At 39.1% G+C, this 25,956-nt stretch overlaps 1 protein-coding gene across 1 annotated transcript in view; it reads right to left on the minus strand.

Annotated features, from left to right (window-relative positions):
* Positions 1-25,956, minus strand: part of acat1 (acetyl-CoA acetyltransferase 1) — a 52,229-nt gene that overhangs the window by 19,834 nt on the left and 6,439 nt on the right. Inside the window, exons 4-10 of the mRNA XM_062048368.1 lie at positions 25,145-25,240; positions 8,671-8,771; positions 5,298-5,441; positions 5,002-5,152; positions 4,823-4,918; positions 4,638-4,751; positions 2,536-2,600 (exon numbers count right to left, since the gene is read on the minus strand). Of these exons, the coding sequence (XP_061904352.1) occupies positions 2,536-2,600; positions 4,638-4,751; positions 4,823-4,918; positions 5,002-5,152; positions 5,298-5,441; positions 8,671-8,771; positions 25,145-25,240 (767 nt within the window). The remainder of the gene's footprint in view (positions 1-2,535; positions 2,601-4,637; positions 4,752-4,822; positions 4,919-5,001; positions 5,153-5,297; positions 5,442-8,670; positions 8,772-25,144; positions 25,241-25,956) is intronic.

Raw genomic sequence — 25,956 nt, forward strand, 5'->3', positions numbered from 1 at the left:
TGATCACATCTGTCCCAAGGTCCTGAAGTTACATTCCCAGCAGCTGTCTGACATCCTCAATCACATATTCAACCTGAGTCTGGGTAAAGAAAAGGTGCCAGGGCTATGGAAATCCTTCTCTTCAGCACAGTTAACCAAATAAGTTACCATATCCTCACTGACATCACATGCCTTTAAAATGATGGACAAGCTGGTTTTGACCCCGCAGGAATAATCTGCTCTGGACTTTGCCCCATGTTGATGTGGATGGTGCTGCAATCAATCTATTGCATTGAGCGCAGCTACACCAGGATAGTAGTGGAAGTTTTGTGGAAGTCATGTTTTTGACATGCACAATGCTTTTATCACCATCCAACCTTTTGTGTTGTGTGAGAAGCTGCTTCACTGACTACTTGTCAGATCAAGTGTGTGCACTTGGGGACTATGCAGTCTGGTGTTGTGGTAAGTATCGCCGGCGTCCCACAATAACCATCTTGTTTCCTTTCCTTTCCTATTCAACAATGGACAGTGATCCCTTTTAGTGATCTGACGACACTGCAGTGATGGTGTTTGTAATAAGGTGTGACAGGAGTAGAGAGAGCGGGTGGACTTTTGCAGCAATTATCTTTTAGTCCTCCATAGAGATAGGTACCTTTCAAATTGTAAACAATACTAATTCCCAGTACTTGGGAATCAATACCGGTAGTCAACAGTACAAATGTTCAGTACTTTGTGTGTGTTGATGTGTTAGTAAATGTTAATGTTTAATAATATATATTTTTTAAATGTACTGTATTCAACATTTAACAGTGAACTGATAATGTTAACTGTACTGAGTGTCCAGTTGTTATAGTTAGTATTCTTACACTTATGAGTCTGATTTGCAAGTATTATATAGTAAGGATGTAACGGTATCAAAATGTCACGGTACGATATTGTGATATATGTCCAAAAAACAGAAATACTTAAAAATGCCATAGTGGGAAAACAAATTGGCAAGAACGTTTAGAATAACACAAACATAATGCTCAAATGTTTTAATCATATTCATTACAACAAACATGTATTTTAAAGTGCACAGAATAGTGCAGAAATATCCACGGTTTCAAGCAAATAAAAAAAATTAATTAAAAAACTTACAGTAAAGTGTCTTTAAAGTGACAATGTTAACCTACAATGTAACAAGTGTAAAATAATAATGTTCACTTAAGTGTCTTTCAACTTTTATTTCATGAGAAGCAGTGTCCTCCACATTGGACATTTTTTTATCAGCTTGGAAAATTCTGTGCCTCACAAATTGATGTTTAGCTTTGCTGGCTTCAAATATATTTTCTGGGTGACGGTTTGTCTTTCGCCTGAGTGCAGCTGAACTTTTTGGCGTTAACTTTTTCGCCCCTCGTTACATCGAGAGAAAAAAGCGGTAGAAAATGAATGGATGGATTGATTGTTCATCAAGTAGCTTTTCAGTTTGGCCATATTTTTCATGGTGTACAGTTTTTTTGGGGTGATTTGACCGGCACTGCATCGCCTTGGAAACAAGACGAAAGTGGCGTGGTTTGCTTTGCAGAAAGCAAACCACCACTTTCTTACCTCTGCCAAAAAGGTTATGTTTGAGGGGTTGTCTGTTTGTTAGCAGCATAACTCAAATAGTTACGTATGGATATTTTCAGAAAATGCCCCAAAAAACAAAAACAGTTCCTCTTATCTACTACAAGCACACTTCACTTAATTTCTGCTTACGGCGTTCCACGCCCCCACATTGCGGTCCCCCGCTGCGCAGAGGATAATGAGAGATGTAGTTTATTTTCAGACCCAGACAAAGCGAAAGCGCCAGAAAAAACTACACTCACCTAGTTTTCGTTTGATACCGTCACACATCGAGGCATTATTGTGAATACTTTGAAATCGCAATATGTACAATACAGTTACAGCCTTTTTGTATAGTAGACTTTGCATGCAGTTACAATTCTAAGGCATTTGATGGCAGCAGTGTCTAGGCAATGGTGTGCTGCCATACTCAGGAATTTGTATTTGCCATTAAGTTCAATGTGCTAGTTTTGTCTTCTGCTGAGTCCTACAAAGTCTTTAAACTGTACGCACCAGCTGTTTGATTGTAACGTGTATCTTAGTTTTTGTTATGCTTAACAAATTTGGAGGTGTTAAAATCGCCATGTAAAATCACTATTCAGTAATATATATATGGCATATAGCATCGAGTTAGCGCATTTTAAAAAGTGGAGCCTTACTTTTGAGCGCTTCTTTCTATCAGGCATGCTTTCTTTATTGGCATGGAAAATTACACCAATAGCTAATAGGCAGTCCGCTGCGAATATGCCTGTTTGCCAGCCAAGTGCTTGAGCTGGTGCTCAGTCTGCAACCGGACATGACGTTACGTGCAAAAAAAGGTATCGAAAAATATGGGACCTTTTGATTTTACGTGACTCAATACCTGATAGTACTGTTGGAGTTTGGTTGGTACTTATAAGTACCAAATTTGGTACCCATCTCTAGTCCTCAACAAATCTATCTATATCTACAGAAAGTCTGCATACTTACTTTTGTAACAGCATATACAGGAGCAATGGGGAAATCAATGGGTGCAACAGCAGCATCAGCAAAAGCTAGATAGGGTAAAAAACAGAAAATTGAAGATTTTTTAAAAATTCTGTTACAAAAAGCCATTCCACCTTGTTAAGATTGCCGTTTTATAAAGAGATGGCACATTCGTCCTTTACCTTGCTCCTTTACACACACCTACAAACCTGGTAGTTAACCTGTTGACACTCACGTCATCCTTTTGAGGCACCATTTCATATCCTGATTTATAGGTATTATCATAAGAATACATGTGTGATTAAAAACATTTTCTCACTATTGAACTGTGACTTGGAGGGAAAAGGAGTGGTTCTGAGGCAGACAGAAAGACAATTTATTTTTCTTCAGTACATTGTTCGACTACTACTGGATAATTAATCTGCAACAATAAAAATATACTTGGGGTGTAACACTCTTGTACTTACCTCTGTATTAGGTTACTGTTCGGTTTATTATGGCACAATATGGGTACAAAATACAAACCATAAAACTAACTTAGCCAATAATTACAATTCCTGTACTGCTTCACTTTTTAGGAAAGTAAAGCAATGCAAGTTTCGAACAGTAACAGTATGATGTGTATGATTGATTAATAATTTTTTTATTATTTTTAGAATATGTAAATTCCTGAAGTGCAGCCTAATATAAATAATGCTAGCTCACTGAATTTGTCTCATTTACTTGTAGTTTTTGACCAGTGGCCACATACTGAAAGCAGGCTTCCACTTTGATACTTAGTATCAACATTTCAGATGATTCTTTCAGCTCTATTTTACCATTGTTGCTATTTTTTTTTGTTTTATTTTATTTCTACAATGTGCCACATGCTCATTAATAAAAAAAAAATCAGAAAACAAATGGCCCCCTCAGGCCGCACTTTGGTCAACCTTGGTTTATGTGATTCACTGGCAAGGCTTTGTGAAGATTACTGAACAACAGAGGAGTGCCTCCATATCAAAATTGTTACAACATAAATGACCAGTTTTAGAACTGCTGATGACTAAATACTAGCGATGTCCTGATACAACTTTTTCACTTTCAATAGGATACCGATATTGGAGTCTTGAGTATTGGCCGATACAAATATTAATCTGATACAGCATCAGCACAAATCATTGTGCATACCTGTATTATTTTGAAGTGTGGACTATTAGAACATGTTTGATACAGTAAAATTAAATAAATAAAAAATAGAAAGTATGAAAAACTTATGACAGATTTTTTTTTTCAAGTGAAGTAGTGTGTGAATGTGAGTGTGAATATTGACTGTCTATTTGTGTTGGCCCTGTGATGAGGTGGCGACTTGTCCAGGGTGTACCCAGCCTACCGCCCGAATGCAGCTGAGGTAGGCTCCAGCACCCCCCACAACCCAGGAAGGGACAAGCGGTAGAAAATGGATGGATGGATGGAAGTAGTAGTTAGTGTTTTGGTGACACCTAGTGGTCACAATAATTCATTAAATTAAGGTCATGGCATAGTAAATTGAATAATTCAGACATGTTTGTTATTGAATACTTTCTAATACACTTCTGTCTTGGAGACTTTGTATGTGTAAGTAATATGCAACTATAATTATTTGATATGTGTTTGTATTGATAAAAATGTGATGTTTCAGACTGCAATATTGTTCAATTAAGGACACTTATTATGTATGCCTAACTTGTGAGCTATTGTGTGCTTAGCTGTTGCAAAGCTGCTAGCTCCTAGTAGCCTATAGCCTACCATGTTTACCAGTTGTAAATGACTTGACTAAATCCCAAGAAAAGACCAACCTTGTGTGCTTAATGGAGGCCATCTAGCTTTAGTAAACGTGAGTAAACACACTGCAGGAGTGCTTGTATTGTAACTTTTGTCGGTAATTTTAGAAGCAAGATGATTTTCTTTTACTGATATCAGACCGATATCCGATATCAACATTAGATTGGAACACCCCTCTTAAATACTAATTTAACCCAAATGTTTGCATTTATTTAGAATCTATAAACAATAATGTAAGGTTCTTGCTAGGGTCCAGTAACTCCACTGCAAAAAAAAAACGTGGCAAGTTTGAAGAGCAGACTTACATACAATCCTGGCCAGTGGAGTGACATCAAGTCTTTTTGCAGCATCGGCTGTCATTAAAACAAGGGCAGCCGCCCCATCGTTCAGAGTGCTCGCATTGGCTGCAGTCACTGTGCCTAAAAAAGGTCAACAAAATAGGTAATAATGCCTAATTTAAGATGAGAAATACAACAAAATAGATCATTACCGTTTTCTTTCTGAAACACTGCCTTTAGTTTGGAGACTTTGCTGAAATCCACACGCCTCCACTCCTCATCCTCGGACACGACCACATCAGGTTTTCCTGTGGGGTATAAATTAATGTGATCGCCTCATGGGGCAAAAAAGTATCACAGACTCAAGGAAAAAGTTTGTTTTACCACCAACCTCTCTGAGGGATGCTAACTGGAACAATCTCCTTGGCCAATATCCCGGACTCATATGCGACTTTGCTGCGAGTGTATGAGCTGATAGCAAAATTGTCCTGTTCCTCCCTGGAAATGTTGTTGTTCTTCGCCGTGTTCTCTGCACAATTGCCCTGTTTGATAAACAACGTGAGACGATTCCAAATGATTTACAAGCTAACGGTGGATGTGTGACATTTAGCTCAGCTGTGTGTAACACCAACGTAATACTGCACATATGTACATTAACAAAGCTACATTTATTGTGGAAATATTTACCATGTGGAATTTATTGTAGACATCGGTAAGTCCGTCCTTGACTATGAGGTCCTCTATCCTCACTCCGCCATAAGCTGGTGTTTCTCTGGGCATCACGTAAGGTACATTGGACATGCTCTCCATACCTCCTGCCACCATCACATCCTTGACAAAAATGAACTCACATAAAACCCCTGTACACAGCAGGCACTTTATACCTTTGGGAAGTGTGTGCAGTGCTGAACATCTTTTATTTAATGACAACATTGCATATGATATTTGAAGTATACAGCTGGTTTGTACAGTCTACTACTGTTTTAAAATGTTTACTTTGTGCAAGGAAATTGACTCACAGAAAAATCTTACCGAATAAATGGACAGACATGGAGGGGTAGCCTGAGAGTTTGTTGAATGCAGAAGAAAATATTAGTAGAAGTCTGCGACGTTACCTTAAAGATATCTATAAAGTTTGGTTCTTATTATGGCAACTTCTTAAACACTACAACGTTATTGTTAAAGTGTTAAGCTATTTGGCTTGATAGCAAACATGCAACAAAGTTAACTGTTTGCTAAACACTATCAGTGTTGTATTAAAAACATATTTGCTTTTGTAATGCGCTTCAGACATAGCAAGCTGAGCCCGCCACCGCCCTCCTCTTTGAATGAGAGCCAGACAGATGTAAAGAACACTGTTGTCGGTCAAGATAAAATTATATATATTATAGAGATGCGCCGATTGATCTACTATCAGTATCCACCAATTGTATATATATATATATATATATATATATATATATATATATATATATATATATATATATATATATATATATATATATACACACACACACACACACATTCATATTCATACATACATGCATACACACATTATATATACTGTGTGTATATATATATATATATATATATATATATATATATATATATATATATATATATATATATATATATATATATATATATATATATATATGATGAAACAAAAATTTAGCTGTTTGGCCACAATACCCAGCAATATGTTTGAAGGAGAAAAGGTCAGGCCTTTAATCCCAGGAACACCATGCCTACCGTCAAGTTTGGTGGTGGTAGTATTATGCTCTGGGCCTGTTTTGCTGCCAATGGAACTGGTGCTTCACAGAGAGTAAATGGGACAATGAAAAAGGAGGATTACCTCCAAATTCTTCAGGACAACCTAAAATCATCAGCCCGGAGGTTGGGTCTTGGGCGCAGTTGGGTGTTCCAACAGGACAATGACCCCAAACACACGTCAAAAGTGGTAAACTTAATGGCTAAATCAGGCCAAAATGAAGGTTTAAGAATGGCCTTCCCAAAGTCCTGACTTAAGCTTGTGGACAATGCTGAAAAAACAAGTCCATGTCAGAAAACCAACAGATTTAGCTGAACTGCACCAATTTTGTCAAGAGGAGTCGTCACAAATTCAACCAGAAGCTTGCGGATGGCTACCAAAAGCGCCTTATTGCAGTGAAACTTGCCAAGGGACATTTAACCTAATATTAACATTGCTCTATGTATAATTTTGACCCAGCAGATTTGGTCACATTTTCAGTAGACTCATAATAAATTAATAAAAGAACCAAATTCCATGAATGTTTTTTGTGACCAACAAGTATGTGCTCCAATCACTGTATCACAGGGAAAAAAAAAGAGTTGTAGAAATTATTGGAAACTCAAGACAGCCATGACATTATGTTCTTTACAAGTGTATGTAAACTTTTGACCACAACTGTATGTATACACCAGAGGTGTCCAAATATTTTCCAGCGAGGGCCACATAGAGAAAAATTGAAGGATACGAGGGCCACTTTTATACATTTTGTATATGAAAAATACTCAAACCAAAACAATGTAGGTGAACATATGCTAACATTTGAAATAAACTTCAATATCTTAGATTTGTGTTACAGATAACAAAGCAATAAAATCATTCATGATTATTTTAATAATGATTTTATTTGTATTTATGTTAACTGTGCTCTAAAGTAAGCTTGTATTTACTAATATTATTATACCGTCAACTAAAACACTTTTGAGGGCTTTAGTACACTCAAAAACATATAATGTCTCACAAGAAATTTGTACACTTTTTCATCATGACAGGACACACGGAAATCATCAAAAACCTCAGGCAGTTAGAGGCTCAGGTTGTCTGCCATTTTGGTTTTCAGGTCCCATTTTTGGGGGATTTGGTCCAGTTGAATTTTTCATAGTTTTTTGTTCTAATTTGATTTGAGTTTTTTGTTCTGATTTGGGACCTGTTTAGTTTGTCTGTAGAATGTGTTTGTCTGTAGAATTCCTGTTTTACTATTTGGCTTGGAAAATAGCTTGTTCCATATTCCTTTTTGGCAATTATATTTGCTAACTATTAATTTCATTTGCCGGTAAAATGTAGCAACTTTTTTAATCCAGTAGATGGCAGGTGCCCTTTAGGAAACAACAGCGCAGCATAAGTGCAGTGTCAAAACAGCAAGTGAGTATGCCATACACTCATTTACACTTAACTATTAAAGCAGCTATTAACAGTACATTAACAAGTAGATTTATTAGTCTCGAGAAGATAATATCACAGCAACAATCGTGCTCTGTTGGTGTGTTTGTCGTGTGCCAGGAGTACAGGTAAGGAGAGAGCAGATCAATCCATAAATCCGGGATGTTGATTACAGTATAGGATGTTGATTACAGTTTATGAGCAATGTTGTTTAGGTTTAAGACCACAATAATATGATACCTGAATACAAGAGTAGTTTGAGGGCAAAAAAGGTTTTTCAATGAGTAGTAGATTGTAGTGTTTGCCTTTGTTTAGTTATTGTGTACTATTGACTTTATTGATCTCAAACAATTGTACATAGTAAAACAATAAAAAAGTTGTTTGAATATTGTGTTGATATTGTTCCACTGTCAATAGCATTCAGCATACATAAATTAAAAAATGACAGTTAATGGATGTAATTGTATCGGCTAATCTCACTTATAAATTATTGGAATCGGAAGCATGCATAAGATGCGAATCGGAATATCCCTACCAATAATCTATACACAGGGTAGTATTACTAATACGCAACTGTTATTTGTATATTGCAAGTCCAATTGAATGTCATATCTAGTAAAGTCGTTAGACAGATTTTCAGACACATTCCTGGGACTCTGCAGTTGTGCAGATGTAAAACACAACAGACCTCAGGAACAATTATCAAGAAGTTCCTGGACATTGATTAAAAAGGCGGCTTTCAATAAGATATATTGCAAACTCTGAAATTTGATAATCTGTGTAAAAAAACACTGCACTTTCATGGAAACTTCAATATAAAGCATGAATTATGGACCATGGACCAACTCTGGTGGATGTGAGGCCAGCTACCTGGTGTCCACACATTAAACTCTGTGCTGCCATCATGATAGCCTTCATCCCGGAGGCACACACTTTGTTGATGGTTGTTGCTGGAGTGCCAAGTGTCAAGCCTGAAAGTATGAATGAACACAAATAAAATATCAAACATGTTGTAGAAGGATCACACATTGTTTTACTCCTTCAACAGTATTTATTTTCATGTCAGTAGCATATCCTTTCCATAGGTACAGTATTTGTCCAAAAAATAGAAACAGTTGCACATGAAGTCATTTCACAATAGGACCATAGTGTATGTGCAAAAAACAATACAAACAAACAAATAGTATACAAGGGAGGTGTGCTGGTGCATTGACCAGACTTCCTACTGTGGTGCAAAATATTTTTTTACTGGTGTGCTTTTATTTTGAAGGTATGACTTTATTGAAGGGGATAGGGTGGGTTGTAGAGTGAACTGGAAACCGTTCAGAGATATTGTTTTCTTATCAAAGTTGAAATGCAGGGAAAATACAAGAACTGAGGAAGAGCTGGGTAGAAGGGAAGAATACAGGAGTTTGCCGGTTTTATACAGAGATAGTCGACCCCGAACGGGACAAGCGGTAGAAAATGGATGGATGGATAGTTAGCTGCATAGAAATAATTTCTGTTGATTAAACTTTTAAAAATTCAAATTTTTACCAACATCCTGAATGGGCCAGTCTTGGCTTGTGTTGAGTCCTACAAAGTGTTTATACTGTAAGTATTGTACTTATTACACACCATCTGCTTGATTGAAACATGTGATTGAAACATGCATCTCAGTTGTAGTTTTCATTACCAAATTTAGGTGATAAATCACCCTGTAAAATCGCTAATGCTAATTAGCAGCATGTACAGTATATAGCATAGCCAATGTACATAAGCTTTGAGATAGTACAAGTCTTTTATGTTGGAATGTCACAGAGAAGTTATTTTGTATCTAATGTAAGTGATATTGATGTTTTGTTTTTTAAAGTTCAGTTTTACAGGGGTTTGAATTCAATCATTTTAAAAGTCTCTTAAAAGGAGACAACATTATATCTGTCTGCTAAACTGGCGAGGAGAGACGTTAAGCAGGAGCAAAACAGATTACTTGTATCGCAAATCTTTTAGATGTAGGTCGATATAATCCAATCACTTGTTTTTTTTCCGGATGTCTAAATGGATATCCGATATCACCTTTAATTCTTGATACCATTTTTGTTTGTGGTTTAGCTTCACCTTTATGTATAACCATAACACAATCTGGGATGCTCAGATTACAACATTTTGGCTACAGATTGTAAATGTATTTTACCTGCAGGGGTCTCTTGCATGCATTTGTACATTATAGTAAACAATGTCATTGTAACAATTTCTGAAGCCTCATGAACCAATTTGATCAGCTTCCTGATGCTTGCTTAAGTAAAATTAAACATTAACCACTTGAACTAAAGTTAGTTTGAACTCTATTGCTTTTGGTGCAGAGCGTTTCAATCATTAGCGTAAAATTTCCACTGCAGATCTAAAAACATGTTTGATGACACTGCAGGTCCCTGTTATTAACAAATACTGGGAAACCACCAGCGGTGTATTTTTTTCTTCCATTTTTAGCGGCGCTATTTTTCTATGTTATCAGATGTATTTAATGTTATGATAGTTATCGTGCACCTCTACTTTAAAAGGGGAACTGCAGTTTTTTGGGAATTTTGCTGATGATTAACAATCCTTATGTGAGACAAGAACACATACCATATTTTTCGGACCATAATGCGCACTTAAAATCCTTTCATTTTCTCAAAACTTGACAGTGCATCTTATAACCCGGTGCGCCTTATGTATGTATGAAATAATTCTGGTTGTTATGGACCTCAAACTAATTTTATGTGGTACATGGTGTAACGATAAGTCACTAGTAGATGTCAGTCACACATAAGAGATACGTGTGGACTCCCGAGTTGACACCTGTTGTTCAATAAATGATGCTAGCAAACAAGCACAAAACTTTGATGTTTTATTGACAATATAGAACATTACACAGAGTGCTCAAAAATCTGTTAAAATGTTTTAGTACGACTTTGCTACGAACCCGCTTTACTTGATGGATTGACGGAGCATTATGGCTACCGTAGTCAGACGTACTGTGCTTCAACATACAGGTATTATCATGTTGTGTGTGTAAGGACCCCACATGGCACCTATTAGGAAACACTATCTGGGGTTTTCTTTGGCCCAATTATGCAAAACAAACTTTTCTTACTTTTTGGTACCTGCTGTTGTGAATTTGGGATCTGCCTAAGTTCCAAAAATAGTCAATAAGCTCTTTTCTCTATCCTGTGTGGGGCATTAATCCTCTGCTATTGCCATTTCTAATACAAAGTAGTGTATAGTTTTAACTTAATGGGTCAGTAGAGTTGCTATGAAAGCACTAAAAACTACAACAAAACGAAAACGCAGTTGAAGTGTTTGGCATCCTGAAGAGACGGTCAGAAAGCGGCTTGAAAAAGGTCTTTAAAACAATTTATGCAAAATGTTGACCAAAGAATCACATGTTACTGTATGTCAGTGCTTCTCAAATATTTTCTGTTATGTCCCCCTAGGGACACTCTCCACCTTGACTATGAACAGTATGATTTGTCTATAAAATTGTTATAACTCTGCATAACATTGTAAGCTTATTTACTTTAAAAGGAAACAACACACTGGTTTTCTTCGTCTTCCACCGTGGTTACAGTGAAGCCAAGTGCTACATACGCTTCATCATATTTTGGTACTGCAAAAAAAGCATGTTCCCCGAGGTCACACGCGCGCCCCCCCCTGGTATCGCACCATCCTTTGAGAAGGACTGATAGAACACAAAAAAGTTTTAATTGTAAAAAAAACATTTTTTTAATATGAACCCCTTTATTGCACCTTATGTATGAAAATAAGACCCAAATAGACCCATTCATCGACAGTGCGCTTTATGGTCGGAGAAATATGGTATGTTTTTAATTTTTATGCATTCTAACTCGTAAATAAACACTATCAAGAGTCATCTAACAAGGGAGGTAATGAGATCCGATTTATTCTGCCTATAAAGCGCTCTAAAACATCCATCAACGTTTTATACACAAACTCAGGGATCCCAGTGAGGTAAAAAAAAAACAATAAAAAACAAAAGAGCATTTGGCCTTTAAGTAGTGCAATTATCTACACCTGTATACCAAAATACAGCCTAAAATAACTTGAGATAACACTGTAACCAAGTAGGCTTGGGCCAATAACAATTTCTGCTTGACGATATAATGACCTACAAATTATTGCCGATAAAATATATTATTAGCTTACTCAGTGGCCTAGTGGTTATAGTATCCGCCCTGAGATTGGTAGGTTGTGAGTTCAAACCCCGGCCGGGTCATACCAAAGACTATAAAAATGTGACCCATTACCTCCCTGCTTGGCACTCAGCATCAAGGGTTGGAATTGGGGGTTAAATCACCAAAAATGATTCCCGGGCGCGGCACCGCTGCCCACTGCTCCCCTCACCTCCCAGGGGGTGAACAAGGGGATGGGTCAAATGCAGAGGACACATTTCACCACACCTAGTGTGTGTGACAATCATTGGTACTTTAACTTTAACGCCATTATTTTTATGAGGCCAAATTAACCATTGATTTAATGATAATACATAATTAATGTATGTATATTCTTTCAAATGCCCTAATCTTGTATTTCTCGTGTATTTGAACAATGTAATTGAAATGAAAACGTTTAAATCTCCAAGTGAAATAAAACAAAACAAATAATAATACAATATACTTTGTCTGTTAGCCAAATTATGCATTCATATAATAAATTAATTAATAATTAATTAATGCAATATCCTAAGGAGGGGATAGGTGACTCAAATATACACAATCATAACAATAAATAAAAAATAAAGTATTGACAAACAAATTTGTACTTCAATATTGAACATGTATGCAGAGATAGAGTTGTACATTACTTAACTGACAATCAAGTTAGGACATTTTTAAATAAAAGTTAAAAGTAACAAAGTAAACCTACAGTTCAAACAGATGTATTAACTGGTCATATGCAAAACAAAATTAAAATCGGCAGATTCCGAGTGAGGAACACCGACGTGACATGACAACATGACAGCACTTTTAAAAAATGCTAACAGTATTAAATGGCAGCATGTCTTTGGCGATGTATGTCTGTGAGCGCACACTACTTTGCACTGTTTTGTTTACACTGACATGTCACCTGGCTTTTTCACCGAACGCAAAGTGAGTGTGGACTGTCGAGTGGTTGTATTTCAAGTGGCCATTGTGGTAGTCGCACACATTCGGCAAACTGGCTTCTCGGTCTTGATAGGCTCATCTTGTTCCATAGGGTTTAAACTTAAATATTCCCACACTGGAGCGATGGCATTTGGTTTTGTGTTCATTTTATCCATCAGTGTGTGAATGTGTTTGTGTGAAAGGGTGAATGTGGAAATAGTGTCAAAACGCTTTGAGTTCCTTAAAAAAGGTAGAAAAGCGCTATACAAGTACAACCCATTTACCATTTATCCATGTCAGCTGCTACACGCTAACTAGTTGCACTGTGTGATGCTTGCCGGCCAGCAGCCCCATGTGACCGTGTCACTGCACAAAGAGTCAAAGACACTTAGGCCCAATCCCAATACACCCCTTCACTCACTACCACTAGCCCTTATTCACTACCACTACACCCTCAAAATGAAGCAACAAGGGGTAGTGCTTTGTAATCTTCCCTAGGAATTTGGACACCACTTGCTACGTCACTGCATAGTTTACGTTCGGGCACGTAAGTGACTTTGCAGTTATGTTTGCACATACGTCCCACCTCGAGTTGCCCCGACACCAATATTTTGGTACCAAAATGTATATCGTTATGTATTTCATTGCTTTTTGATACTTTTCAAAATAAAAAGGAGCACAAACAAATGTCATTATTGGCTTCATTTTAACGGAACATTTATGATAAAACTTACGATTAAACATATGTTTTTTATTTCACCCGAAGAACAATTTCAAAAGATTGAATTAAAATTAAAAGGCGCATTAAACACATGGGCTTTTCTTATTGCACTCAAAGAACAGTTTACAATTATTTTACATATTACATATAGCCTACTGTAAGGAAGGGATAGTAGTTCTCTTAAGAGTTGGGACACAATGGACAGATTCCGGCCAGAGAATCCTTTAATCATCTTTATTGTTGAAAGGTAGATTTAAAGGCCTACTGAAATGAATTTTTTTATTTAAACGGGGATAGCAGATCTATTCTATGTGTCATACTTGATCATTTTGCGATATTGCCATATTTTTGCTGAAAGGATTTAGTATAGAACAACGACGATAAAGATCGCAACTTTTGGTATCTGATAAAAAAAGGCTTGCACCTACCGGAAGTAGCGTGACGTAGTCAATTGAACATATACGCAAAGTTCCCTATTGTTTACAATGATGGCCGCATGAAGTGAGAGAGATTCGGACCGAGAAAGCGACAATTTCCCCATTAATTTGAGCGAGGATGAAAGATTTGTGGATGAGTAAAGTGCAAGTGAAGGACTAGTGGGGAGTTGAAGCTATTCAGATAGGGAAGATGCTGTGAGAGCCGGGGGTGACCTGATATTCAGCTGGGAATGACTACAACAGTAAATAAACACAAGACATATATATACTCTATTAGCCACAACACAACCAGGCTTATATTTAATATGCCACAAATTAATCCTGCATAAAAACACCTACGTGTTTGTTATGCTAGCTCCTAGCTCCTCTGCTAGCTCCTAGCTCCATAGAACGCGCCAATACAATTCAAACACCTGATCAACACACACAATCACTCAGCCCAAAAGAACGTTCACCTAACCCAAGGTTCATAAAGCTTATATATTTTTAAAAAGTTACGTACGTGACGCGCACATACGGTCAAGCTATCAAATGTTTAGCAGCCAAGGCTGCATACTCACGGTACCTGATATTCAGCTGGGAATGACTACAACAGTATATAAACACAAGACATATATATACTCTATTAGCCACAACACAACCAGGCTTATATTTAATATGCCACAAATTAATCCTGCATAAAAACACCTACGTGTTTGTTATGCTAGCTCCTAGCTCCTCTGCTAGCTCCTAGCTCCATAGAACACGCCAATACAATTCAAACACCTGATCAACACACACAATCACTCAGCCCAAAAGACAGTTCACCTAACCCAATGTTCATAAAGCTTATATATTTTTAAAAAGTTACGTACGTGACGCGCACATACGGTCAAGCTATCAAATGTTTAGCAGCCAAGGCTGCATACTCACGGTACCTGGTATTCAGCTGGGAATGACTAAAACAGTAAATAAACACAAGACATATATTTACTCTATTAGCCACAACACAACCAGGCTTATATTTAATATGACACAAATTAATCCTGCATAAAAACACCTACGTGTTTGTTATGCTAACTCCTAGCTCCTATGCTAGCTCCTAGCTCCATAGAACACGCCAATACAATTCAAACACCTGATCAACACACACAATCACTCAGCCCAAAAGACCGTTCACCTAACCCAAGGTTCATAAAGCTTATATATTTTAAAAAAGTTACATACATACGCAAAAAAAAAGTTGCGCACATACGGTCAAGCGATCAAATGTTTAGAAGCCAAAGCTGCATACTCACGGTAGCACGTCTGCGTCTTTGTCATCCAAATCAAAGTAATCCTGGTAAGAGTCTGTGTTGTCCCAGTTCTCTACAGCCGTCTGTGTATCGAAGTCAAAAGTCCTCCTGGTTAGAGTTTCTGTTATCCGAGTTCTTCCATCTTGACTGCATCTTTCGGGAATGTAAACAAAGACGCGCCGGCTGTGTACTGTTGTTGCTGACTTCGTTCGAAAAATACGTCCGTTTCGCACCGACAACTTTCTTCTTTGCTTGCTCAGCTTCTTTCTCCATAATGCAATGAACATAATTGCAACAGATTCACGAACACAGATGTCCAGAATACTGTGGAATTATGAAATGAAAACAGAGCTTTTTTGTATTGTATTCAATGGGGAAGGCATACCTCTGTTCCCCGGGCTACGTCACGCGCATACGTCATCCTCAGAGGCGTTTCGAACCGGAAGTTTTGCGGCAAATTTAAAATGTCACTTTATAAGTTAACCCGGCCGTATTGGCATGTGTTATAATGTTAAGATTTCATCATTGATATATAAACTATCAGACTGCGTGGTCGGTAGTAGTGGGTTTCAGTAGGCCTTTAAATGTGTATGGTTTTGTGTGTGTGCGTGTGGTATTTAGTCGTCAACGCACACAAGGCTGGCTGCCACCACTGATTGAAACCGGCTATTCTGACAAAGACGTGCTTTAAAGGGGAAATGACGTCACAGATTGACCTATCAACCTAAATGCATAGGAACATTACAAAACTGGTTAAAGGCACACAATAGGCTTTCGTACACAGCCGCCCCCAACTGTCCGTATGGCAGTTGAAACTAGAAGAAAGTCTATGAGGTAGTGTCCTCGTCATCAAGAGGTGGAAGCATGATCAGTCGGGCGACTGGGCGAAGGTAGGTGCGATTCTTCACTTGTATTCTGGCAGTCCGGACCCGTCCATCTGCTCCTGGATGTGTCTGAGTGATCCGTCCTACAGGCCACGATCCTCGGGGGAGTTGAGGATCCACTATCAAGACAACTTAACCAGCCAAAAGGGTCTTGCCATCGTTCCTCCACTTGTTACGTTCTTGCAGAAAATCCACGGCGGAAGGTGGGGATGAAGCACCAGCATCAGCCGCCCCATGAAGGGAGCTAGCTGTCTCTTGTAGAAGCTGTTTCCATGTGGAGAACTTACTGAAATCAGTAAGCTGAGTGGATGAAGCACAGGAAATAGTTCCAATGAAGGCGGATTTCCTCAGCTCTGTGGCATCCGGTTCCAGGTCAGATGTAGGCAAATTGGGCCACTCATTTTCTGGCAGGTAAAGGAAGTGCGGGCCCTTATTCCAGCGGTGCTCTTGGATCATTTCCTGCAGGGTGAGTCCACGAGTGATATCGTCTGCTGGATTGTTCAGAGAATCAACATAAAGCCACTGAGTGGGGTTTGTTAGGGTTTGGATTTCGGTGATGCGAGTCCCCACAAATACTTTGAAGCGACACGATTCTGATCTGATCCAGTGCAGCACGGTCGTTGAGTCTGACCATAGCGTGATGCGATCTGAAGGGACACCGAGCTCTGTCTCTATCACTTTGGCCAGCTGTGCTCCTGTAAGTGCAGCACTGAGCTCTAGTCGCGGGATGGATAGTTGCTTTTTCGGTGAAACTCGTGATCTGGCGAACACGAAATACACATGGGTGTGCTGATTGTCATCTACTGACTGCATAAAGGCCACTGACCCATAGGCTCGCTCGGAGGCATCGCAGAAGATGTGAATATGTCTGGTTGCAGTGGGAGTGTTCACAGTAAAAGGTACATAGAAACGGGGCACCTTAAATTGTTGTAAAGTGGGAATCTCACGTACCCAGGTTGACCACTTGTCAAGGAGATCTGCAGGCTGGATCTGGTCGTCCCAGCCGAGGTTGGACTTCCACATATCTTGGATGAGCACCTTACAACGAGTGGTAAATGGTACAATGAATCCTAGGGGGTCATAAAGCTTGGCCAGGACACTGTAGACATTTCGAAGAGTGGCAGCTGATGATTCTGTTGTGTGACGCTTGAAACTCAGTGTGTCATTCAAACAATCCCAGCATAGTCCAAGGGTGGGTTCGTGGAGGTTATCACTTGCTTTGGATAACCACAGCTCACTAGTTGCTGATCGTGCATCAGGTGGTAGATGGGCCACAACTTCTGGCATGTTGCTAGCCAACTGTCGGATCTCGAAACTTCCCTCGCTAAGAAGTTCACGCAGAGTGTCAATGAGAGCTTTGGCTTCTTCAACCTTACTCAGACTGTGGAGACAATTATCCACATAGAAGGAGTGCTCAACCACTTGCATGAGCAGAGAGTCTGGTGGCTCATAGTCCCTGACGTGCTGCTGTAAGGCGTACACTGCACAACAGGGGCTGCAGGTTGTTCCGAAAGGTAGGACCTGCCATTCAAAGATCTGCGCTCTAGATTCCCTGTCCATGTTCCGCCACAGGAATCGAAGGAGTGGTTTATCATGGTCAAGTAAGCGGATCTGGTGAAACATTGACTTGATATCCCCGCTTATGGCTATTGCATGACATCGGAACCGCAAGAGGACTCCAATCATAGTAGGGCCCAACGTTGGTCCAGGGAGGAGATGATCATTCAAAGATTGGCCATTGTAGGAGAAAGAACAGTTGAAGACCACTCTGTCTTTCCCATTGTGGTGCACCATATGATGTGGTACATACCACGACTCAGTACTCTTTGCTGCCTCCTCTGAAGGAATCTCAGCAACGTATCCTGTTTTGATAAGTTTGTCCATCTCTCTACGATAAGAGGTTGCAAGGTGAGGGTCTTTGGCCAACCTGCGTTCAATGCTGCGTAAGTTTGGCACTACAGCATCTGAGGGTGCACATAGCATATTGCTTGGCTGGCGACGTAACAGGGGTGTCGCGTAGCGCTGGATACCATCAACAGGTACACGCTTAGAGTCAGTCTGTAAAAGAGAGAGACCTTGTTGGTCCTGCTTGGAACGAGATGCAATCTTCTCGCTGACGTAAGGGAGAGTATCGATCTGCCAGAGACGTTCCACATTCTTGAAAAGTTTGGTATATGGGGATTCAGTGGTAACGTGCAGACAGGAAGGCTGATGGGAAGATACATAAATCACAGACGGACCTTGTAGGGACCAGCCTAGGTTGGTACAGACTGCTATGGGGCCGCCAGATGGGCCTGCTCGCACCGGCTCTGTAGAAGCAAGAAGCTTAGACATATCAGAACCTATGAGGAGTAGCGGTTGCGCTCGATGGATAGGCAGCAAAGGAAGGTCTTTGAGGTGCTCGTAGCGTTTTTGGAGGGCCGCTACTGGATATGTGTGCTGAGATAGGCTCAGATTCTCAGCTGTGAAGGCATTTTTAATCCAATACTTCTTGCTTGGCTTGAAGATGGGGGAGACGTGAAGGCTGACTGATGAACCATTGAGCACTTTCACTTCTTGTTGAACAGTTCTCAGGTGAAGGGTTTCAGGATGCTTAGCAAGTTGTAGTTGCTCTACTGCATAGGGGAGGATGAGTGTTCTCTCAGAACCATCATCGAGCACAGCAAATGTCTCTAGAGTGCGGTCTCCATTTTGTAAGAGCACTTTAACAACTTTCAGCAAAACTCTTTGAGGGCTTTGAGGCTGTTCCAGGTAGACCAGGGGTCACCAACCTTTTTGAAAGCAAGAGCTACTTCTTGGGTACTGATTCATGCGAAGGGCTACCAGTTTGATACACACTTAAAGGGAAACTTCGGTTTTTTTCAACCTGGGCCCTGTTTTCATAATTTTTTCTGTATATGTGAGTGCTGGATAAAACATTTTTTGAGGTCGCGCCAGTATTGAGCAGGGCAGGCAGCCTCCAGCCCAGCTAACGCTCGTACACAGGGCAACTGGCTCTCGTCAAAATTCGGCCTATAAACATGCATTTTTTTCACACTGACAGGCTCAGATAGTTACAATGAGTGTCCGACAACATACTAGAAAGGAGAAATTAACGTATGTCTCTACCTTTAGCTGGAGATCGCTGTTTGTTGTGAGCTGTGTCCAAATCTCACCACGCTACAAATCTCGTTCCGAAATCTCGCGATAACTCGCGACAAAACACCGGTGGAAAAACAGTTACCTGACTGAGGTGAAGAGAGACGACCGAAGTGATTTTGTATTGGACTAAGTTACCGAAGACTGTTAGTTTAGTTTTATAGAAAAGGGTTAGGGTTAGGTAACTGTTTTTCCACCGGTGTTTTGTCGCGAGTTATCGCGAGATTTCGGAACGAGATTTGTAGCGTGGTGAGATTTGGACACAGCTCACAACAAACAGCGATCTCCAGCTAAAGGTAGAGACATACGTTAATTTCTCCTTTCTAGTATGTTGTCGGACACTCATTGTAACTATCTGAGCCTGTCAGTGTGAAAAAAATGCATGTTTATAGGCCGAATTTTGACGAGAGCCAGTTGCCCTGTGTACGAGCGTTAGCTGGGCTGGAGGCTGCCTGCCCTGCTCAATACTGGCGCGACCTCAAAAAATGTTTTATCCAGCACTCACATATACAGAAAAAATTATGAAAACAGGGCCCAGGTTGAAAAAAACCGAAGTTTCCCTTTAAGTAAATTGCCAGAAATAGCCAATTTGCTCAATTTACCTTTAACTCTGTTATTATTAATAATTAATGATATTTACACTTAATTGAACGGTTTAAAAGAGGAGAAAACACGAAAAAAATGACAAATACATTTTGAAACATAGTTTATCTTCAATTTCGACTCTTTAAAATTCAAAATTCAACCGAAAAAAAGAAGAGAAAAACTAGCTAATGCGAATCTTTTTGAAAAAATTTAAAAAAGAATTTATGGAACATCATTAGTAATTTTTCCTGATTAAGATTAATTTTAGAATTTTGATGACATGTTTTAATTTGGTTAAAATCCAATCTGCACTTTGTTAGAATATATAACAAATTGGACCAAGCTATATTTCTAACAAAGACAAATCATTATTTTTTCTAGATTTTCCAGAACAAAAATTTTAAAAGAAATTCAAAAGACTTTGAAATAAGATTTAAATTTGATTCCACAGATTTTCTAGATTTGCCAGAATAATTTTTTTGAATTTTAATCATAAGTTTGAAGAAATATTTCACAAATATTCTTCGTCGAAAAAACAGCAGCTAAAATGAAGAATTAAATTCAAATGTATTTATTATTCTTTACAATAAAAATTTTTTTTACTTGAACATTGATTTAAATTGTCAGGAAAGAAGAGGAAGGAATTTAAAAGGTAAAAAGGTACATGTGTTTAAAAATCCTAAAATCATTTTTAAGGTTGTATTTTTTCTCTAAAATTATCTTTCTGAAAGTTATCAGAAGCAAAGTAAAAAAATTAATGAATCTATTTAAACAAGTGAAGACCAAGTCTTTAAAATATTTTCTTGGATTTTCAAATTCTATTTGAGTTTTGTCTCTCTTAGAATTAAAAATGTCTGGCAAAGCTAGACCAGCTTGCTAGTAAATAAATAAAATTTAAAAAATAGAGGCAGCTCACTGGTAAGTGCTGCTATTTGAGCTATTTTTAGAACAGGCCAGCGGGCTACTCATCTGGTCCTTACGGGCTACCTGGTGCCCGCGGGCACCGCGTTGGTGACCCCTGAGGTAGACTGTGGGATTTTGGTTACTCATCATCAGGACTTGTTGAGATGACTCTTGGATCGTGTCATGCAGTACTGTGAGGTGCGTCTCTTTGCATAAGTTACAAGGGCGTTTAAGCGTACATGCTGCAGCTTTGTGGCCACGACCGCACTTCCAACATCTGTTACCTTCTTGGATCCACTTATTGATCTCACTGGTATTCAGTTTCTTGAAGTCCAGGCATGAGTTGAGATAATGCTCCTTAGTGTTGCAAAATGGACAATAAGGACTAGGTTTAAAGGGTTGTGACTTTGTCAGATTGGTGCTCTGGCTGCTACCAATTTCACCAGAACATAAGAGAATTGATGCTGTCCTTTGTTTGGGCCATGGACTATTATAATCCCTCTTGGCAGGAGGAGGCCCCGGGTTGTAGAGGTGAGTGACTCGGCTGGCGAGGCGCTTAGCTTGAGCTTTAACTTGAAGCCAGGATGCCAGGTCGGGCAGGGTGTAAGTTTGGTTGGTACCTGGCTGTAGAATGCCTCGACAAAGACAGTATTCCATAAATCCGTCTCGGTGAGCAGGAGGCATTTTACTTATGAGGCGGTCAACGTGAGAACCACATTTGAGCTCGCATCCAAGGGGTCCCTCTAAAGTCCGCAGCATACCAACTAAGGCCTGAACTGAGAGAGCGAAGGTGTCGAAAGCTTCTGCATCCCCCACTCTGATGGCTGGTGAGTTAAGAATAGCTCCTAGTTCACTCTGTCCTAGTTGTCTAGGCTGGCCATATTTGTCTTGTAGAGCCCCTAGCGCAGCCGTGTACGGGTTTGGGTCATACATGAATGACTTGGCTAACTGCAGAGCGTTAGGGAGTTTGAGCTGATTTAGTAGAACTTGATATTTATATTGCTCGCTGAGGTGAGGATGACTATTCATCAAGTTCTCTAGCGCCATCTTGAGTAGGGCGAAATCTCTTTCCCGGCCACTCTCAAACCTTGGAAGTACTGGTTTGGAAATACCATAGGATGTAACGATCAGCGTCTCGATGCCCGGGTAGGACCAGGGTGGTGCTGCCGGGGCTGGAGTAGCAGATGGTAATGTGTATTGAACATACTGCCCAGCAGGAGGAGGTGCACCAGCTGGAACTGGTGGTTGTGGTACAGAAGTTTGCATGGTTTGTGGCACTGCGGCTGCATGTGTCATTGTTGATGCATAACTAAATGTTGGAAAGACTGGTATATGTTGACTTGTGAAAGACCCAGATGCAGGCAAGGTGACAGAGAAAGGAGCTGTAGTGGGGGCTACTAAAGTCGGGACACAAGTTTGTGCAACTTGGACAGGAATGGGAATCGATGTCAATGGCTGTGTAATCGGGATAGCGGCAGCGGATTTCATTGGAGTTATTGATGGGAGCTGAAGCATGTCAGCAGCGGGCGGAGCTGACGTTGACATTGCATCATCTTCAGACTCCGACAGGAAAGACTTGACAATACGGGCAATGTGTAAGTCTTTCTCCAGTTTCTTTAGGCGTCTGCGCCGTTCCATTTCCCTTGCCATACTCTCCTTGGCAAGGTGAGCATCCTCTTGTAGTCTTTGTCCTTCTTTAGCTTGTGCATCCAATCTCTTCGCCTCCAAGTCAGCTTTCCTTTCCTCCTCTATTTCTTGCTGTAGGTCAGCAAGCTCCAAACCTTTAATTTGCTCCTCTAGGGCAGCTGTTTGAACATCCGGAATATTTTGGAGCAGTTGAAGCCCATGCGATCGCCGAGAGGATCGACGTGAAGAAGCAGATGACTGGTACTCTGACGCACTCCTAGCTCTGGTTGGCCTTGCTTCACCGTGTTGTCCTACTGGTAGTGAGGAGATTTGGGCAGCAGGCAGTTGAGAGGGAAGGAGGGTGACATCGTAAGGGGCCAAATGCTGTGGTAGTCGAATGTCTCTCTTTGGCCTGACAGAGGGCTGGTGATCAGCAGGTGATGACTCCATAGTGTCTGATGGTGGAACTCTATCCGGCTCGAAGGACCAATGTAAGGAAGGGATAGTAGTTCTTTTAGAGTTGGGACACAATGGACAGATTCCGGCCAGAGAATCCTTTAATCATCTTTATTGTTGAAAGGTAGATTTAAATGTGTATGGTTTTGTGTGTGTGTGTGTGTGGTATTTAGTCGTCAACGCACACAAGGCTGGCTGCCACCACTGATTGAAACCGGCTATTCTGACAAAGACGTGCTTTAAAGGGGAAATGACGTCACAGATTGACCTATCAACCTAAATGCATAGGAACATTACAAAACTGGTTAAAGGCACACAATAGGCTTTCGTACACCTACCATAATCTAGAATTAGGTTAGAATAGAATATAAATATTTATTGACATTGTATTAAATGCTTCATGATTTATGGGTGCCAATTTTGATCTGTGCATTAAGACAAACACAAACATTAGTAAATACTGAAAACAAAGCTAAAAGTAAACATATAAGGCATGTAGCAGGTAAAACACATTCTTAAAGATAAAAAACAAATGAAATAGTGGGAATTTGTTACGAAATTATGTTAATTCACTTGCATTATTTTATGTTTCGTGGGCGGGTTGGATGCTGATAATTTTCAACAAGCCAACCAGCTGTCTGCGTGCGTGTCTTGTATCTACTGTATATGTGCATGGGGGAAGCTGTTAACTATATTACATGCCATGCATTAAACTCCTTATGCAGGTCTGAACGTGTGTTATTTAAACCTAAATTTGAAGCAACGGTGGTAATGCTGTATTGACACATTTGGCGAGGCATGTTTTGTAGCAGCGCGGCACTTCTGTGTTTAAAGCGTCACTTTTATCGTTAGTTTTGAAGCCCAAATACCTTCTGGTATCTCGGATCCCTGCACACTGTAAGTATGTAATTTAGTAACAGGCACAATAATAATAATATGTAATATTTACGTAATTTGATCATTTTAAGCATACGGCGGCACATTTTTTTCACAGAACAATCACAACGTTCGCAATTTCCTTCAACAACTACTACTAATCATGGCAGACTTTATAAGAGCCAACAATGACTACTTTGGGACAAAAGATGATTACAAAACCTTATAGTTGTGAGTCTGAATGTACAGAGTTATCGATAAGCTATAAGTTTTAGAAGCTGAGTGATAAGCAGATCTAGCAATTAGCATTATTGCTAAGTGTAACAGTACATGGAATCAATTACTGTGCAATGTCTGCTCTCACTGGGATGCAGACTAATGGGATGTTTATATCTTCCAGTTCAGATGAAGAATTAATCATAATCCTCAGGCAGGTAGAATTTTTTTTTAAAGGCTAAAAAGAGCATCTTCTCGTGACTTTCTTGCCATTTCCGGGTCTAAGTTGAATGTCAGAGTTGGCCAACTTTTCAGTTTATGGCAACATCCTTTTAAAAGTGAGAAGCATTAAAGGCAATGCAGCAGCTCAACGGCTCAGTCTGTCAATAGCTACATAAGCTATTAACCTCTTTGGGATAACAGCGCTGCTAAAAGTAATTCCTCAGTGTTAAATAATATGGCTTTGGTTATTTTCAGGTAACGACATGTAACTGGAATATTGTTGGTGAGTTTTGTATGTTTTTTGAGGGTTTGATGGGCGCAATAGATTACTCCCATAAGCTACATTGTTAGCCAACTCATACTTCTTGTATATTACAATTTAGAGTTCATAAAAAAGCAAGACATATGTGTTTTTGTCATACATATTATAGAAATTATAGGAAAAATTCCAACAAAGGGCAGTTCCCCTAAATACAACATTGTTTTATAGGGGTTGAATAATTTGTGATGGGGCTTTCTTAATACATACATTTAATAAATACCACATGATACATTTATAATTAACTCATAAAACATAATTTTGGTTAAAAGAAAACGCAGTAGTGATAATAAACTTTTTTTTATTTTTATGATTCCATTGGCACAAAACGTGTGATGAAGCTAGATATATTATTGCCATATTTAGCACATTTATGCATTACCGGATGGTGAAGAAATGTTCTGTATTGTGTATATATTTGCATACGCTTATGTACCTTTGTTAAATTATTTATCTGTCTTTTTCATGTTATAAATAAAAGCACATTTAAGTGAATTGCAATGAAGCTATTATTTTCAATGTATTTGAATTGTGTATAAACATGCAAATACTGTATAGTCATACCTGCTCCAAGCAATGCTTGTCTAGTGGGGGCCTGTCCTTCTCCTGCTTGGAGCACATTCCCCATGTAGACCTCCTTCACATCTTCAGGCTTTATTCCTACATTAATAAACATGTTATGTATTCAAAACAAAACATACAGTCCGGTGCACTTCTTTGCATCATTGTATTTTACTAAAAATACACTTTCCAAACAAGGCGTGTATGAAATGCCACCACAGCACACATTTTTGGGACACAGGTTATTTTTATCTGGCCCTCCGCATATTATAAAAATAAAATAATTTCATAGTTAATGAGATGTAATGTTGTATATTACACTTTTTATACAAATGCACTTCCCGATCGTTACCTGTAACACAAACTTAACATTGTGAAGTTTTGTTCAGTTAGCTAAGCCTATTGACTTGCTTGGATTGGTGTTAGTATCTTTATGTACAAAATTTATTAAAATGACCCCGCATCTTTTAATTTTTCCTTATCTACCCTCGTTGGAAAAAGACACCCTTTTTGAAAATTCTTATAAATTAAGATTTTTATATTTTTAGAATTGTACTTATTGGAAAATTAATTGTCAGCCGTTTGCAGGTTTTTTAGGTTTAATTTAAATAAATCACTAAAGCTTTTTACAGAAAAGCTAAGCAGTTTTAGGTGTTGCATTGTGTTCCCTTACAGTAACTAAAATTAACCAAGCCCTTAAAAGTGATACGTACCAAACCGTGATTATGGCGTACCGTTCACACCTTACTACTAAATGATGTATTCATTTGATATAGATATAAGTCAGCATAGTGTAAGGTGATGCCTCAATGCAG

This window comes from Entelurus aequoreus, linkage group LG05 (assembly GCF_033978785.1).
Source record: "Entelurus aequoreus isolate RoL-2023_Sb linkage group LG05, RoL_Eaeq_v1.1, whole genome shotgun sequence".
Classification (NCBI taxonomy): Eukaryota; Metazoa; Chordata; class Actinopteri; order Syngnathiformes; family Syngnathidae; genus Entelurus; species Entelurus aequoreus.